The 18,420-nt window shown below is 43.4% G+C and overlaps 1 protein-coding gene across 1 annotated transcript; it reads right to left on the bottom strand.

Moving 5' to 3' along the window:
* Positions 34-18,400, bottom strand: TSTD2 (thiosulfate sulfurtransferase like domain containing 2). The gene is made up of 9 exons (XM_021379987.1): positions 18,268-18,400; positions 17,920-18,197; positions 16,084-16,192; positions 13,747-13,872; positions 12,062-12,167; positions 9,745-9,863; positions 8,940-9,098; positions 7,883-8,021; positions 34-6,543 (listed from the first exon to the last, which is right to left on the bottom strand). The coding sequence occupies exons 1-9, from the start codon at positions 18,370-18,372 to the stop codon at positions 6,284-6,286; spliced, it is 1,401 nt and encodes a 466-aa protein (XP_021235662.1). The 5' UTR covers positions 18,373-18,400; the 3' UTR covers positions 34-6,283.

The following is an 18,420-nucleotide window of genomic DNA, read 5'->3' as shown; positions in this document are numbered from 1 at the left end:
TGAGTGAAAGATACAACTGTTCCACACAAATTACACAAGTATTAGAAAAATACTTTATTTTTTTCCAAAATGATCTCAAGTAACTATAGAGGAGCAACTAGTTTAACAAGCACTTCTACTATTCAGAAAGATAGCTAAATTGGAGAATGGCAAAGTGTACTTTTTTTTTTTACCAACATTTGCTGAGTCAGTAAGTTAGATGTGCTGTTTTTCCAATGAATCCCCATGTTTCTTAGAAAAGATTGATCCTCACCCATAGCCACGCAGTTAAGTTGAACTTAAGGCCACCAATTGTGAAATAAGAGTCTCAAAAACTGAGCGCTGGAGAATGGGTTAGCATCATTCTACCCTATGTGTGTCTGAATAAAAACATCACTTCTAGGGATCTGATGCAAATCCCAAGTTTGGACTGAAATAGCCCAACTAATCAGTAAATGAGAGTCCTCTCTTCTGATCCCCACAGTTTCATGACATTAAAAGTGCACGTCCAGATTCTCACTGGAAACAAGTCAAATCCCCTTTCTTTGCTGCTTTGTCAAGATGACCCCATCCATTAAATTTTGTTATGCTGCAGATTGTTTTGCTTAATGCCATCCCTAACATATGCATAGGCATAAATGCAACGCTAAACACTGTGTCCTCAAAAAGCTGCTAACATAAATATCCTGACTCTAAACTTAAGACTGGACACAGTCTGAAAACTTTTTGTCGTTCCCAGAGGAGTAATTCCCCCTGGAGATGCATACCTCTCAGACATGCAGTGGATTGGACCCAGGACAATCCCATCCAACATCCCTGCTGCTAATGTGGCTAAGATACTGATTGATAGGAGGACCTACCAGGCAGAAGTGCTGCTGTACAAAAGCCTTACTCTTGGTCTGACGACAATATATCCTAGCAAGCACTCTCACTGACAATAATCTGTCTGTACACATGTGTTAGAAGTAGTTCTGCAGCCTCTTGCACATAATCCAGCAAAAGCCCCACAGATTTCTACAGAGCTTGTGCACAAATACCACGCACTTTGGCTCTGGCCAGCAGAGCAGAGAAACACTGTACTTCAATCAATGCGGGGAACATATTTGTTGCTCTTCAAAGCTTAATAAATGTGCCAGCAGTGCCAAATAAAATGCGTTCCGATAGCTTCTTCCTCCCTCCCCCCAGGCCTGCAAGTTCCAATTTCATAAAATGAAAATAACACATAAGAAAATGGCTTGAAGATATTAAACAATAAAAAAAAGAAACTGGCAGAAAACTTCTTTCTACCATATGTGCTGCAAACACTTCAACTAATTCATCAAACCAGAGCCACAGTTTCCATTGAGCCATCTACTGAGATCATAGAATGGCTTGGGTTGGAAGGACCCCAAGGATCATCAAGCTCCAACCCCCCTGCTGCAGGCAGGGCCACCAACTTCCACATCTAATACTAGACCAGGCTGCCCAGGCCCCATCCAATCCAGCCCTGAACACCTGCAGGGATAGGGCACCCACAGCCTCTCTGGGCAGTGATGAGCACGAAATGGAGCAGGTGCTCCTCAGAAGAGGAGACCCAGAACAGGTCTCAGCTGCACGACAGAGTAACATGCTTCAGAAAATCAGCACTGGGAGAAGAGGAACCTCTAATTCAGCATTCTGCTGACCCTCAGCCTGCTATAAGTGAAATTCCACTTGCCAGGCACTCGTTGATGAACACTGCATGAGCTTACTTATCAGAAAAAGAAGTTATGGACCTCTTAGAGAAAATGTTGGGAGACATGAATCTAAATGAAGACCATAAAGCTCCTTTAAGAGACAAGGATTTGCCCACAAAACGTGAGATGGTTGACAAGTACATTTCTGCAACTGCCAAATCTGGTGGACTGAAAAACAGCAAACATGAATGCACCCTGTCCTCACAAGAGAACATTCATGAATTGCCATCTGGAATTGCTGAGGAAAAGCTTCTTACCTGTCTTGAGCCCTTGAGAGTGTCTTTAACCAGCTACCCAGTTAGCTGGATTAACCATTTTGGACACAAAGGCCTTGGACTCCTGTTGGATGCCTTGGAAAGGCTTCTGGACAAGAAACAGCAAGAAAATATTGCTAAGAAGTATCAACAACTTATCCAGTGTCTCAAAGCATTTAGGAACAATAAATATGTTTGCATATTTATTGCAAGGATTGCAAAGAATTCTAGGTGATGAAAGAAGTCTCTTACTGTTATCAAGAGCAACTGATCCAAAGCAACCACACATGACAGAAACAGTGAAAATACTTTCTGCTGTATACTCAGATTTACATGGTATGGGCTCAGCAGCCCCAGTGACTTTAGAAGAGCATAAACACACCTTACCCTGGGAAATCCCGATGGAGCCCAGGGACCCAGACATGCGAGTAGATGCAGGGAGCACTGTCATGGATGTGACAGCAGCATTTAGTCTTCAGCAACAAAAGCCCTTTCAGAAACATCTTTTCCTGTTTTGCTGTGGTAGCATCCACATTAACCACGTAGTCCAACCATAGGCTGACGGGACCAGCCCTGCTAACTCAGCTGGTCTTGCCCATGGAACTGCTTTCCCAAACACACAGGTCGGAGAATGCAAGTGAGCTAAGTGCTGTGCAGCAGAGGTGTGGCTGTGCCAAGGAGCACCAGGCTTTGTGGTGAAAGGCATGGAGCCTTGCAGCAGTGGAGTTACAAAACTGTGTTATTTAGGAGCAAGTGGATCACTGCTTCATCTCAGCAGCTCTTCAGGAAAAGGGGAAGAAAGTCACTGGGTGACTGCAGCACCTGGCAGTCACAGCCAATGCTGCTTAACTCACCTACCCTGGAGCTGACGTGCCTTCTCTAAGGCATTACCACCGAGGTGCCTGGACCCCAGCACACAGCAATTCACATTTTGCATTTTGCAAGTCCTTACCTGTGTAAATCTCAGAAAAGCAACCTAGTAAACAGGATAAAGAGGCTGCTTGTGGGACTAAGCATTCATCTTACCCTTCCCCTCACCTCTCTGCAGCAGAGGGAACTTCTGTACATCTCAAACCCTTTTCCACTATTGATTTAGTGTAGCAAGGACCAGAAGAGGCCCTGTGACTTTGAGGTAGGTAGGAACTCCAGCTGCCAGCTCTCAGGAAATTGTACCTGGTAGCCAGGTCTGCCATATGGCAAACGGCTAACTGGGTTTCAGCATTTACTGCTACAAACTTAAGCACCAACAAGATACAAATGAAGTGTATTTGTGCAGTACTTTAAAAACTATGATGGAAGCACTAAAGGTTATTTATCATTATAGCAGTTTCCGAGGATTACATATAAAATATAGTCTTCCCTGCCCAATTCTGCACTGAGAAGTGACACAGAAATAACCTTTCAAATGGATTACGCTGTTCCAGATTTGCAGATAGACTGTTATAAAATGTCCTTTTTAAGTTAATACTTGACAAAAAGAAATAGTGTTGTGTGCAAGTTGAGCACACAGTACTGTTTCCACCATGGCTCTAGATCAGTCCTGCAAGTAGAACTTGCATATTTTTCCACCAATGTTCCAGTCTTCACCAGAAGTAAACTGGACAGCAAAGCTTTGCGGGATAAAATATGTGGGGACCATGGCTTGTGCTTCAGCTTCTGCTGAAGACTTCTACTGGCACTAATGAGTGTAGCCAAGGTGACAAGAGAATAGTCTTTTTTATGAAAAGAGAGTAAATGGGTGGGAGAATCCGAACAACAGCTTTACTATTTGATAGGCCTCTCGGATGAGACCTTCAATTATTTTCTTTGATGAGACAGATGATCTTGCTCCTGTCCAGTCCAATAAGCAAGATCAAATTCATAGTTCCATTTTATTAACACTTCTGGCACTTATGTGTAGCTTATACAGCAGAAGGGAGATTGCAGTAAACAGAGGCACCAACAGACTAGATTGCAGAACTCCTGCTTTACGAAGACCTGGACGCTTTGATCTGGAGTTCTACTCCTGCCAGATAGAGAGGCTAGAAGGAAGTTTTCAAGATTCACATCCACAGCTGGGCACTTTTCTTGATGAGCTAGCTGACGTAAGTGTTGGATCCTGTGGTGCTCATGTGTCTGCGTGCTGAATCCACCCTGTGTGCCCTTCGCTGATGCTCTCCTCGGAGAGAGTATTAAAGAAGTGTATTAAAATAGAAGATTTTCTTAGGGCTATGCAGAAGATTGTTCCAGCATCACAGAGAGCGGTGGCTTCACCTGGACAAGTACCATTACGCGTTATTAAGCCACTTCTCAGAAATACACTGGACAGAATTCTACAAGCCTTGCAGAGGTTAATTCCACATGCTGACCTTGCACAAAAGGACCAAAAGCAAGAAAGTACAGATCAAGTGTGTTCAACCTGTGGCATGAGAGAGCTGATAATTAGCCCCTCAGATTTGTGCCAGAGGAATGTGGGACAAAACCTCGAAGAAGGTAACACAGCTGACAGCCCAGCTGAAGTATATACACACCAATGCTCACAGCCCGAGAAATAAGCAGGAGGAGATGGAAGCCACGGTGCAATTAGACAACCATGGGCTAACTGCTATCACAGAAATGTGGCGAGACAAATCACCCAAGCGGAACACTAAAATTCAGGGCTACAAGCTTTTTAGAAGATAAGCAGGGGAGGTGGGGTGAGGGAGTAGCCCTCTATGTTAAGAAATGGATAGATGGCAAAGAGCTGCCTCCGAAAAACAACCACAAGCAGGTTGAGAGCTTGTGGGGTAAAATTTGAGACCAGACCAATAAAGGGCATCTGGTGGTTGGTGTCTTCTACAGGCCCCTGATCAAGGGGAGCCTGTTGATGAGACCCTCTTGCTCCATCTACAAGAAGAATCACACTCTCAGGCTCTTACCCTGATGGAGGAACCTCGGCCACCCATGTTTGCATGAAAGCAACATGGCAGGCTGTAAGCAAGGAGCAGGAGACACCTAAGTACACTCAGGATAACTTCTGGTCCAGATATCAGATAGACCAACAGTGGGTGAAGTATTCCTGGACCTGGTCCTCACTGATGCAGAAGAGCTCACTAAAGAGGCTAAAACTGGAGACAGTGTGGACCACAACGATCACAGAATGGCTTGGGTTGGAAGGGATCTCGAAAATTATTTAATTCCAACCCAGCCCAGAAAGCCAACTGTTTCCTGGGCTGCATCAAAAGAGGAGTGGCCAGCAGAGCAAGGGAGGTTACTGTTCCCCTCTACTCTGCCCTCATGAGGCCCCATCTGGAGTAATGCATCCAGGCCTGCGGTCACCAGCACAAGAAAGACAAGGAAAGGGGCTTGAAGTCTCTTCAACCCAAAAGCCATTCTTTTTCTGTGATACCAAAACTCAACCTGTATTTGCAAAGCACAAATGCTCCCAACATCTTGAATTATTTAACGTGGGTAAAGAATCTCTAATTGCTGTTTCAGACATTTACACACACCACCATCAGTTCCATTATCATAACTGGTACTGTGACAGTCTCTGTCCTTCCCTCTCTTTGTGTCTCAGTACCAAAATGCTTCAAGCTGTCATTTTTTCCTAGTGCAAGCAGAGCTGAGTCCTGGATATTTCATGTACTAACAAGCTGGGAGAAAAAACAGCAGACAAAAGCATCAGAATGAGAATCACTTCTGCTGGCCATCCCACAGATCATAAGCAAGTACAGCCGGGCAGACAGTACCTGTGTGCAATGCACATCCCCAGCCTCTGCTGCAGTGGTGACGGGGGTCCTTACTCTGCCTTCAAGCTTTTACACTGGTGTTAGATCTGTGACTTCATGTAACTACCCCTTCTCACCACTATAAAGCAAGAGGTGCATGCAGATGGTATGTATGTGAAAAATACCCTCAACTCTAATCTGGTGATTTAGCCAGATACTCATAAATCTGCAGTCTTCATGATGCTAGCATTATCTATCACAGCAAACACATAATTAATGGAGAGGTCAGAAAGATCCATGTTCATGGAAGAAGAACAGTGGATTTTTTTTTTGTCTTTTCAGTTTCTTTCAAATTGTGAGCAGCTGTGTCCCATCACACAATCTCTGCTTCAAAATCCCCATGGTAGAGGCCTGGCTACAAGACTATGCAGAGAGAGGAATCCTGTAGCACTAGTGATAGATTGTACACTCCAGTATATATGTTTACGTAATGCACATTTTTTCAGGATATTAAAGTGGGTTATAAACAAGACTTTCCAAGCCAACAAACTTTTGAGATTTCTTAATCCATTTGAGTAACAGATAGGGATTTGGCTTTAGAAGCCCTTCAAATTAGCATGAGTGTCAGATCAGCTAATGAAACAGCTTAATCTTTCCCTGTGTCCCGTGTCCCTTGTGAGATATGTTCAATGGGCACCCTTGGCCGTCTCTGTGTACATTCACATTCCTCCTTCAGTGCCTGTCCTGAAGCCCCTGAGGTCACCTGAAGCTCTTTCTCTTGACAAACAGGACAGCAAGCTGTAAGACCTTTCTTGCGACAACTCAGACATGTCAGGACGAGCTGCCGGCAGTGCTGGCTGGAACAAAGTTTATACTGGTCCCACAGCGTCCCACAGTATCTGCATGCTAGAGGGAGGAAGAAAAAAAAAGTTAAGACCCACACTGCCCCATCTGACCCTCATGCAGAAAGTTTTCTATGGCACCAGGAGGCTCATCTCTCATTTAAATGGCTATCCATTGTCTTCCTGCTTTAGTTTTATTTTCTAAAAATGTACTTCATTTTTAAACATCTGATTTTGATGTTAAAAAAAATAATAAGTCACCTTAGGACAAGGAAAAAGCACTTGCTATTGCTTCCTCTAGCTCAAATCAGACATGCAACAAAGCAGATCTCTGCTGCCAGGAGAAACTTTAGACATATCAGTGTCTAATAAGACACATTAGTGGAAACAGTGCAGTACTCGGGAACGTTTTCTGCTGAGAGAAAGCATGCCATGGGATTTCTTTCTATCCAAATACAATGGCATATGGGTTGTCATTTGCAGTCCTACTAGAGTCCTTCCACAACATCAGATGAGTTCTAACCCTTTAAAAGAAAGCTTTCTGCTCAGTTCAGCTGCACCATTGAGAAGGTGCCTACCTCAGCACTTCCACTTGAAACTTCTGGCTGAATGACTGTGATATACCCAGAGTGTGCTCTGCTTCTGCACCAAGTCAGGGACCTTCCAGATGGTACAGTAAAATGTAGAGGAGGAATGGAAGGTTATGCTGAGAAAGTTACCTAGTCTGAGAAAAAGCAGCACTGCTTCCTGAAGGAAAGCTAATGCCAGGTTTCCTTTGTTACTTGGTAACTGAGTACCTGGCAACTGAGAAGACAGCCACAGGTATTTCATTTGAAACAGCCGAAGGGTGACTGGAGCCAAACTACTAGGCAAAATTCTTACTAACTTCAGCTTGAGGTTACTGAAATTCTGCAGGCCACAGAAAGCTTCATCCAAGCATGAAAATAACTAAGTGCCACCACTCTCCCAGTGCCTGTCAGTCTATGCTGACGTTCTCTGAGATCACTGGAACAGAGACCACCTGACAGCAGAACTCATTACCACTTCCATCACTTGGCCAGCTGCAGTCTGATCATGACTGTGGGCAACAAGCAGGTAACAGTACTAGTGTTTGACATCTCCATTGTTGCTGACAGCATTTAACAGCAGCAGCTCTGCAGGAGATACTTGATTTTACTGCCCCAGATTAAGGAACTGTTTAGTGTTGCTTCTGCTCTTATTTCTGTTTTATGTGACAAAACCATAGAGTTGAATATCGTAATGAAAAGTTACTGTGCTGACAGATCAAAGTGAGTACGAAGACAAAATACACAGACCAGTTTGGCTCCCCCTGTTCTACACATCTCTGTGGAACCCACTGCAACAACTTCTTGGCCTTCTGCACTTCTGCTGTCTAGTCTTACCTGAGATGACATCTTCATTGGAAGAAATGGCATAACGATCATCAAATACAAACAGCTTCCCTCTGTAGAATCCATCTGGAAATTCCTCCAAGTACTTGTGAATTCCACCTTTTAGCTGGTAGACCTCTTTGCACACTGCCTGTTTAAAGCACAACAGTAGAAATGCTGAAGGAGACAGCAGCAGTGGGCCTGTGCCAGAGTTACAAATGCAAATTTGAAGACAGTAGGGGTCACTGAAAATAAGCAGTTTCTCAGTGACCCTCAGATAGCATCACGTGTGCCCACAGTTCTAGTCAGTGCCACTGGGTAGCTCTCACAATATTGGCTTGTTGACATAATTCCAAATGTACAGTTCATGGTGCACTCAGAAAAAAAAAAAAAAAAAAGGCTGGAAACCACCTTGGCTGAAGGAGCTTTGCTGCATCACAGGCCAAACACTTGAACCTCTGTAAACAGTGCTTATTTTGGTTTTAAGTAGTGAGCTGTTATCAGGAGCAGAATTTCTCAGTGTTCACATTGGTGCAGCAGAGAAAGAATCAAGGTTTACACATCTGGACAACATGCCTGTGTGCTGTTCCCCTGCTCCATACAGGAGTGGGACCCAGGACAACAGTGGGATGGAGGGCACACACGGAACAATGCCGTTCAAACTCCACTGCACTGGAAAATCACTGACAAGCTGACTTGCAACACAATGAAATGCCCAAGCTGTGCAGTAAAAAGCACAGTGTAACCTACACAGAGCTTGCAGAAACACTACAGAATGCTCTCAGACTCTCCTGAAACACCATTAAGATGGCCAAGGCACCTATAAATAAATACCTTTTCTCAGCAAACAGGTTACTATTTTCACTCCTGTAACTGTAGCCCATGCACATCATGCTGAGATACAATACACCACCTGCGACCTGGACAGGCACCATGAAGCAGAAGTGAGACATACATCTCCCCTCTGAGCAGTTTATACTTGTAAGAATTTACCAGTAAAATAAATGACAGCCCACCCTTGAAGCAGTCTCAACTCCTCAACACTAGCACACTCAGAGTGATATCTCACCTTGCTCCGCAGGTAAGCAGAGCCTCTTTCACAACGAATGCCTCCTGTGCAGTACATCAGGACACGCTTGTTTTTAAACAGCGTCAGGTTTTCATCAACATAGCTGGGAAAATAGCTGAACTTCCTGATATCTGGAGCCAGACAGCCCTGGAAGTGTCCCTGCAACAACAGATAGGTATATGAAAAGACACAAGCTCTCTTACATGGTAAGGTCTATGTCTCAGACTAGAGGAAGTAACTAATTTTGGGGCCAGATCAACCAGGTCACTGAACACACCCAACACTACACCACTTCAAGCTGCTCCTCAGCTGCGTTTATGCATTTTATGCATCAAAATAGCTGTTAAAATCTTTAAGAAAATTTTGTATATGTTTCTTCTCATTCAAACATGAACGAGGGATCTAATCAGAACACAATTGTCAGAGAGAGGATGAACGACTTGTATAACAGTGCAGAAGAGCTGGTAAATGGAATACAATAGGTGGGACAACCCCATTCGTGACATATGGGACAAGGCAAAAATGCTGGAAAATATCCTCACAAATTATACTAATTTTAGTTCAAACTGTAAGCTATTTGGTACTCATGTTCTATGAACCACTTTGTCTTTTCCACACTCCAAGATGTATAAGCACCCTGCCAGGCAGGCTCCATTCTAGGAGTCGCACTGCCTGTATCTAACCATCACTGCTAAGCTGAGCTTGTTACATATTGCAATCAGTGTGACCTGTTCTCCCCAGTCCCCAGATGTGGACTGCTTCCCTGCAGCACCTGTAGCACTGCAAGAAGCAAGCAAACACTTACTATTTTACTTTCATAGAAGTTCCTGCAGTCCAGCAAGATGGTATCGCTTTGTCCTTGACTGGACTGAGACAGAAAATGTTCTACTTCTCTGTGAAATTCCTGAGGGGTTAAATGGATTCCTTTGGAGTAAAGAGGAAGAAAAAAAAAACCACGAAGTTTTGAGAATCAGAACTACAATATAATATTATATACTGTCTCACTGATTCAGATTCTCCTCAGATTTCCAACCAAAAGCTAAAACAGAAAATTTCCTGTGACAGTTTATAGTTATCATCTCCACTCATCCAGACAAGCTTATCCATGGTCAGCTTCCAATTGGTAAATGAAAGAAATCACAGTTCTTTGTGTTCCATGTGACAGAAAAAGCAGCAGATAGCTGCTTGTCTGTATGATCTTTGTTACATCTCCCTGGCAACTCTTATAACTCTAAAGAAATAAGAAAATGTGTTTGCTTTCACTTGGCTCATCTTTCACTGCATTTAGATGTGCAGAAGCAACATTTTACCTGAAATTCACCTCTGTTGATCAAAATGGAAAATTACTGTAAGTGCAACCTGGAATTACAGTTTCTCTGCTTTAAGGTTGCTCAGGACTTAGAAATCCCAACCCACAGGAAAACAGAAAGCCTCATTCACTAAAATCCCATACTAAAAAATAACCTTACAAGCAAATCACCTAAATAATGGGAACCATCTCCACAAAATACTGTTAAACAGAAGTTAAAAAAATGCAAAACAGAAAAGAAAAATACAAACATACTGGTAGAACATGAAAAGCCTCCTACACATTCCATAAATTGCCTAGCAATGGGGAAAAAAAATCACCTGTCAAAACTGCAGAAAAGCACTGGGGAGAGGGGAAGTCACAGAAAGATGCTGCAGAAATTTGCCACCAACAAAAACTACTGGTGGAAAAAGAAAGTCCAAAATTGCTCAGCTAATTGATATTTGTAGTGCTACTGCTCACTGTTCAAGTGCGTGGTAACACAAGCGCAATTTAGGACTGATCAGAGGAGCTCTATGAACTATGATCATAGTGAGAGAAAGTTTGGGCAGCAGGTCCCCCTCTGCTCCCCTGCTCTCTGTGATGTGAGTGCAGAAACCCAAACAATCTACCATTTCAGAAAAAAAGTAAGGGGTGAAGAAAAACAATCACTACAGTGCTAACAAAGCCAGGTATCCATGCCTGGGAGGGATGGACTCCAAACAATTAAATAACTGTTAATAAGGGCTCCCGGGAAGGGGCTCCCTCAGTAGCTTGTTAAGCTTGTTAACTGCCACAATTGTAAGTAATCAAATGGTGAATAAGACAGAGATGGCTCTTGACATAGCCCGTAAGAGTGAAATAGCCAGTTTAATTTAAGCTCAGAAGTGGGGCACTGCAACAATCACAAGACTGTTACCTTTTGGTTCAAGGGAATGCTCCTTTACTTGATTAACTTCTTAGCCAGACCTCTGAATCTTAAACATAAATTTTACTAACACATTACTATCTATGTAAGTGTCCTTAGAGTAGACGCATAGCCAGTTACTTCTTACCAGGCTTAATCCATACTAAGCATTTACAGGAAGCAGAAAACAAATGCTGCTCGTGTCAGGAGCTGGCATTGATCTGATTCAGAAGCTGGTTCTGCTGTACTGTGACAGACAGGAGCATGGCTGTTGACTTCAACACAAAGAAAGGCAGATCAACAGTGCCGAATGAGGGAAGATGTAAATACTCAAGAGTGAGCTCCAGCAGGATTCTAGCACTTTCTAGAAAAAAAAAGTTAAATGCAGTTCTCTGCATCCATAGCAAGAGAATCCACTGGATCCAAAGGAATACGGGCTAATGGCAATGATAAGAGCACTGGAGCTCTTTATACCTATCAATTCTAAGCAGTCACAAGCACCTACAAAATGTTCTGAATAAATATACTCAAGGATTGAGCGTCCTTCCTGTGTCACACCATACATAATCTCAATCTACACGGCCTTTAGCAGGTGTTCAGTGACACTCCCTGACAAAAGAACAAAGTCCTCACCTACCCCCAAACAAGGTAACTGCTTGATGTCATTTGAACTGTTAAGAGTTTGCTACAAAAAAGGCAGTTAATTCTAGGCTTTCTGAAGAAGCTAAACACTTAGGAAACCAAAACCTGGGCCAGCAAATTCAGTATACCATAAATTTTGACTACTAGTTAGAGATCAATTTCTGTGTTTACTTTTTCTGCATCCTGGCCACTGTGCAGAAGGAAGTGTTTCTTTGTGAAGATGCTTTGCTCTCATTTGCCTCTCACTCAGGTGAGAAACTTTTATTTTCCATGAAATTGACTTACCAGTTTCTTTATAAGAGACTTCTTTTGGATCAATGCCCAGTGGTACAATTTCTTTGAATACTCCAACTCGAAGATCCGGAAAACAGTGAGCTCCTCCTGCACTACTCTAGGAAATAAAACACAGGAATAATCCAATACAGTTTCCAGGTGTGAAGATCAAAAATATGCACTTCCTTTAATTTGTACACCCCACTAGAACTTCGAAATATCTCAGTGGCTGAGAAAGAACCTGCCAAAATCCACATTCTGAATCCAGAGGGCTAGGGATCAGGTAAAACTCCATCTGTACTTTGTTTTTGCAACTGCACATTACAGTAACATGTCAGGTTTACCTCTGAGTTTCATACAAATGCAATACACAAAGTGCTAAGGCTGACTCAGCACTGCAATTCTGTACGGGATTTGAGAGTCACAAGTTTCACTAACACTTTTCAATTTAGTTATTTATGGGGAATAAAATAGTACTCCCTGCAAGAAAAACTGTGTGGAAAAGAAAACAGTAGTAAAAACAAAAGCAGCTTTTCTTCCCCTCAGAAAAACTACGTACAGTGAAGGGGTAGCAAAAGACCACCAGAAAGCCATATGGTGCACATAACTGCCACCATCATAGGAAGACAATAATCAGCATATACGTGCAGGCTCAGCTAGAGTTAGGCACTAAGTGGAGAAAGGAGAAAACTCTTCAGTCTGCCCATACATATATATATTTTTTTTTCCTACAAAACATCCAATTCATGGAACTGACACTGCGCCTTTAAGGACAGCAAAGCCTGCACAACACCTAAACCAGCAGGTAGGAATCGTGAGAATACTTTGCATGGATTGTGATGCCTAAGTTTTGACAGTTGAGTGAGAGTAAATGCTTGCTGAAGAACAGCAGAGTAGAAGCATATTCCCCCCTTCACCTGTGTGCAGCCCACAAGACTTTGCAACTGATGCTGTGTCACTGCTCAGAGTAACTGCTATTGCTGCTTGCACCAGCAGATTTCCAAACAAAGTTTAGGAACACCTATCTTAGGTCAGCACAGAGAGAGCAGAACTGCTACCGAGCAATAGAAGTAATGAGAGAAAAAAAGACTTGTGAACAAGGTGTCCTTGCAAACAAGCTGCGCAGAAGCTTGCATGTTCATCTCTGCTTGATGTCTGTACTTATTTTGTAAACTTGCACCAAATACGGCTTAAGTCACAAACGTTGATTGACAACTTGAACTTATGAACTTTGAACTTACTGCGCAGGCTTAACAGGCTAATTAATACTAAATTCTCTGCCCTGGGTGGCATTAAGTTGGAGTTAATTACACATGTGATGCATGATACGAAGGGGGGGGTTACGCATCAGGGGAAACACATATTAGGCAGAGCAGGAAGGCTGTAACTTCCAAGTACTTCAGCCAATGAGGAAAGGAAGAAGGACCCTACAGTCAGGAAACAGGGATATAAAGGAGGCTGTGCCTCCAGCACTTTGAGACCCTAAGGGGAAATGCCTCTACTAGACTCTCCATGTATTTGAATAAAGCAAGCTAGAGACTCCTCTGTCTCTTTTTTGGGGGGATAAAGATAATTGAGCAAGCCTATTTGAGCAAAATTTTTCCCATCAAGTATAGTATTAAGAACTGGTGTGCTCATTTCTTAAAAATTAAATGTGCTGTATTAACAATGCCTATATAGAAAATAGTTTTTCATACCTTGAAATCGTCTCGACACAAAATGTCTTTGAACAGAGGCTGAGCAAGCATAACTTCAATGTAGAGGTTGGTAGCTACTTTGCTTCCACCAACTGTTCCATTAATTCCTTCTGAAGCAACTCGTACCTAGAAGGCAAGAAAAGGCAGGCTTATAGCTCAGTAACAACAGAAACAGATCATGGTGAAAATGAGCAAAATATGACTTGGTGACGAGAGGCGGACACAGAAGTAGGTTTGGAAAAGAGAGTACTGAGGCAGGGAAGGAGGCAAAGATGATTATAGTGAAGTTGAGCAGAAAAAAAACAGTAAAACAAAATCTGGAATTAAAAAAGCAGTAACTGCTTTTAAGCTGTTTCAAAAGACTGACATAAGAGGTAAGTTTGAGCAGTAAACAGAAAAATGATAACTGGTTAACATGCAAATATTGCAGTCAGCATTAAAATTCCTACTGAAAGTCTGCTTCAAGAAGAGCAGTAGGATTGTGCTCAATGACTCAGATAGCTAAAAGGAAAATGTGAGAGCGTATAATACAGCATGCAGTATTAAATGTCAGCATGAGTCATTTTACCTACACCACTGACACACATGAAAACTTCTGAGGTGGAGAAAAAAAGAAAAAGACTGAATACAAGAGAGAAAAAAAAAAGCATTTGGAAAGGCAACTGCCGAACCAATTTAGAAAGGGAAAAAAAAAAAAAAAAAAGAAAAAGACACTTTCCTCCTCCCCTATCCAACCACCAGATAGGATACTGAGCCAAAGAAAATAAGCTAGTGCATCAGGACATTTCACCTCCAGACTCTGCAGATGTAAAATAACAAAGATGCCCTCTTTTCATTCATTCTGAGTAAGGAAGGCTGGGTCTGTAGAACATAGAGCACTGAATCTGTTCTGCTTTAAACAACACCAGCTCTGAGAAAAACGTTAGACAGTACGCCGTTCTGTTTGCTGAGTTAGAATACCCTGAGAAATTTCTGTTCCCAGAAATAAAAAAAAAAATAGGAATAAGAACGAAAAGCAGAAAAAGAATAATAGGATCTTTGGGAAGAAGATTGAAAAAAAAAAAAACAACAACAATGCTTTGATGTTACAGTCCATCCTGCACCAGAGCATACAAACAGACACTGTCCATACAATAATTTCTATGTAGCTAAGCCACAAAGAGCTGACATGAACATTCAGAATTTAAAAAAAGCCGTACCAGGAAGTAGAAGACCAAAAATAAGAAAACAAACACAAATAACACAGGAGACATTAGAGAAAAAAAAAATAAAAAAGAATATCCAAAGAAGAGTAAATGGGGCAGATATTCACTGCAGATAATCAAACCAATAAAGAGGAGACTTCTGCCAGTATCATTAACGCACTTGAACCTAACATGGCTCATTTTAGGGTGCAGAGGCTGGTTTCCTACTATTGGCACAGAGAGAAAAGCTATTCAGGAAGAAAAGTCAAAGATCAAAGTAGTGCCCTGCTCTGAGTTGCCCTCTTGATAAAAATCTTCCTCCCTTAGGAACATCAGCTTTTTGAGCCCAGAACCCCCCCTCTGCTCATAGCCTCCTAGATGAGTCAACTGGCCTGCTGGCCTGCTCTCCAAGAAACGAGAAGAACAAAGATACCAGGCAACAACCAGCACTGCTATGCTGTGGTGTGAACTAAGCTGTCAGCTGCTCTCTTCTTATTCTTGACAATTATGAATTACAACTTGGTGCCATGACCCCGACCATAAGACCACTGCACTTGGTAGTGACACACCTAGCAGACCCTAATGTGTGCTGCACTTCCAGCCTGGCCTTCAGGGCACGGTGATCTGCACTTGTCACCTCATTACAAGGTAAACTCAGCCTCATTAATCATGGAGCCTACATGCAGCTTGCTTGCACAGCAGCGATTACGCCACTCACCTACCCACTCACTCACGTGTCCTTGGCTTAATGGCTTATCAAGAAATTCTCACATAAACGTTCTTTTGGTTTAACAGTATGAATGATAAACAGGCTTAAAAAAAGAAATAAAAGTGTATGAATGATCAAAATGGGGTAAACCTTCATGCATGGGGACTGCAACAACATGCTGCACATACATTGGAGTCTTACTCAACACCATGCAATTCATGTATCCCAGCATCCTAAGGGATGTGAGATTATCTGGCAGTTTCTTTTTTGCTTTAGCTCTACCAAACTGTGTTCTAAATGATACTTTACAGAGTCAGAGTGCCTTTCTTAATGAAATTGTAATAGACTAGCACCTTGTGGTGCAAAACACTTGCTGCCTCACAAGCTGCATCACTCTGCAGTAAACAAAGTATGCTTTTCTGTAAGATATACAACCAGCCTTACCTTGCCAGTGAGATGCAGATGCTGGCACAGAGCCTTTTGCCAAGCACAGAGTTTCTCTGGATCCTTCACCTCACAGTAGCAGTAATACAGAAGTACTTCTCCCACCTTGCTGCCCATAGCATAGCAAAGATGAACAAATAGAAAGAGGATGTTAGAGTTGAAAGCACAGAAATACATTATTAGCATTAACCCTTTAAAAAACAGACTACTTTCTCCTGGTGAATGTGATGGGGAAAAAAACACAGAATTTTGGAGAGGTTAGCACTGCTGGGTCAAATTCATTTCCATGAGAAAGGATATGAACTAAGGGAAGTCCTGAAATTCCTTCTTCCATGAACGAAGGCACAGGTGTCCAACCTTCTGGCTTGCCTGGGCCACACTGAGTGAAGAGGAATTGTCTCAGGCCACAGTTATGTAGGTCACTCCAAAACTAATGCCTCCTGTTTATTTCCATGGAAAGTACCACCCATACAAAGAGCACAATACTACTATTTAATAGAACAAGTTCTCAGCTACAAAACAGTGTTTTTCAGCATTGTCACCACCATTAGCTACGCATTTCATCAGTGATGAACAAGAGTCCGCATGCCAACATTGTTAAAATCTGCACCAGTCAAGGTGATCCACTGCTGCTGTCGCCACTGCTGAAACACACCATCCACTGCCTCATTGCACTTGGTCTTCATAAACGTTCACCAAGTGTTGATGAATGTCAGTGGGTGCCGTTTTTTCCACATGGGGGAATTCAATGACACACCTTCACTTCATACACACTTCCATTCCAGATGCCATTCTGCCAGACCACCCCTCTGCTGCCATCTGTCGCACAGCAACAAAATGGGACAGAATACTGATGGGAGGATTCAACCCGTACTGACATACCACCAGCATCCACCTCTGACATCGTGGGCAAACATTACAAAATAGGAGGCATTAATTTTGGAGCAGCCCGCGTAAAATATATAAAATAGTTAATGCATTCAAGTAACAAAGTTCACTCTGACTTTTAATGTATTTTGTTAAAACATAAAAAAAGAGCAACAAAACCTAGAACTAGTGGGATACTTGAGCTTGCTTTTGTGAAACTAGTACATCAAACTTGTTCAGCGGCAGTGGCTGCAATTCTTAGTGAGCTCTCAAAGTGTTCAACAGATTTTTGGTGAAATTTTACTCTTCCTGTGCTTCCTCCTTGAAAACAGCTGTAGATACTACCAAAGAGTGATGACATGAATAAAGAGTGACTGTGAAGAGAGGGATATACCTCTGTGCTAAGAGGGGGCTCATAAATGTCTGGTAAAGAGACATGATTAGATTTTTGAGTTGAACACTTAATTACAACCGTATACGTTCCATTTGAAAACTTGCAGGCCATGTATTTATGTTGACTAAAAAATGGAGTCACAAATATACGGAAAAAATTGAACCTGTTCTCAGATTCCTGTATCAAAATGGAAAGCAAGGGTGCATATTCATAAACGCAAAGCAAACTGTATTGTCGTTCTTCTTCCTACTGCTGCTCTCCCTTGCAAACCTCAGATGTCAAATAACAGAGATGTCAAACAGCACAGAGCTGCTTTAGCAAGGTGCCAAGGCACAGCTCTGACAGCCTGCTTCTCCACAGCTCTCATCGAAAAAGGAAACGCAATTTTATTTCAGAATCAGGAGAGTTCAAACAAATCAAGTGACTCCTACAGGCAGTCTACAGCTCCTGATTGAAGGAGGCACCTAAAGGCGGCTCCTGAGCGCCTCGAGGACTGCCTGCGAACTTTCTGCAGGCTGAGCATCACCCCCACAAAAGCGCGGTGCCGGCAGGTGCCCGGCCACGCTCAGCCTTACCTGGTCAGCTCCTCACTACGGAGACCGCTGGTGTCGGGGAGCGCCTCGCAGAGCTCTCTGCAGGCCTGTCCTCCCGCTCCCTCAGCGGACACCACCCTGCCAGCAAGCCCGAGCCCGGTCGCCTGCTGCTCGACGTCTCTGCCGTGCTGCGTACCAACGTGCCGGTGGATGCCGCGGCGCTCGCGGAACGTCTGCCGGCAGCACCTCCACCACACGGCCGCCCCGCCGCCCGGGTAGGCGGCCGGCACCTCCTTCGCCTTGACGAACAGGGAGAACGCCTGCAAGGTAGCCGGCCGTTACCACAGGCGGCGGCAGCGGCCCAGCGCCCCGTACCCGCCCCCTACGTACCTTCCTGCGGGCGGAGGCACACTGCTTCCTGGCGGCGGCCGCCTGAGGCCCAGCACTACCCCGAGACACAGCCCCAGACCCGCACTGCGCCTCGCCCGGCGCCATCTCCCGCTGCTGGCCCCGCCCCGGAAGAGCTGCCCGACAGAAAGCGGA

This window comes from Numida meleagris, chromosome Z, assembly GCF_002078875.1.
Source record: "Numida meleagris isolate 19003 breed g44 Domestic line chromosome Z, NumMel1.0, whole genome shotgun sequence".
In the NCBI taxonomy this organism is placed as follows: domain Eukaryota; kingdom Metazoa; phylum Chordata; class Aves; order Galliformes; family Numididae; genus Numida; species Numida meleagris.
This window is presented reverse-complemented; position numbering and strand designations above follow the sequence as displayed.

Bases quoted from the DNA above. Each gene is read 5' to 3' on its own strand.
- TSTD2 (XM_021379987.1), bottom strand. From the start codon at position 18,372: ATGGCGCCGGGCGAGGCGCAGTGCGGGTCTGGGGCTGTGTCTCGGGGT. The intron at 9,099-9,744 runs GTAAGTGTTTGC...CTGTTGTTGCAG, and splicing joins ACTTCTATGAAAGTAAAATA to GGACACTTCCAGGGCTGTCT. The intron at 6,544-7,882 runs GTAAGACTAGAC...TCCTCCCTCTAG, and splicing joins CAATGAAGATGTCATCTCAG to CATGCAGATACTGTGGGACG.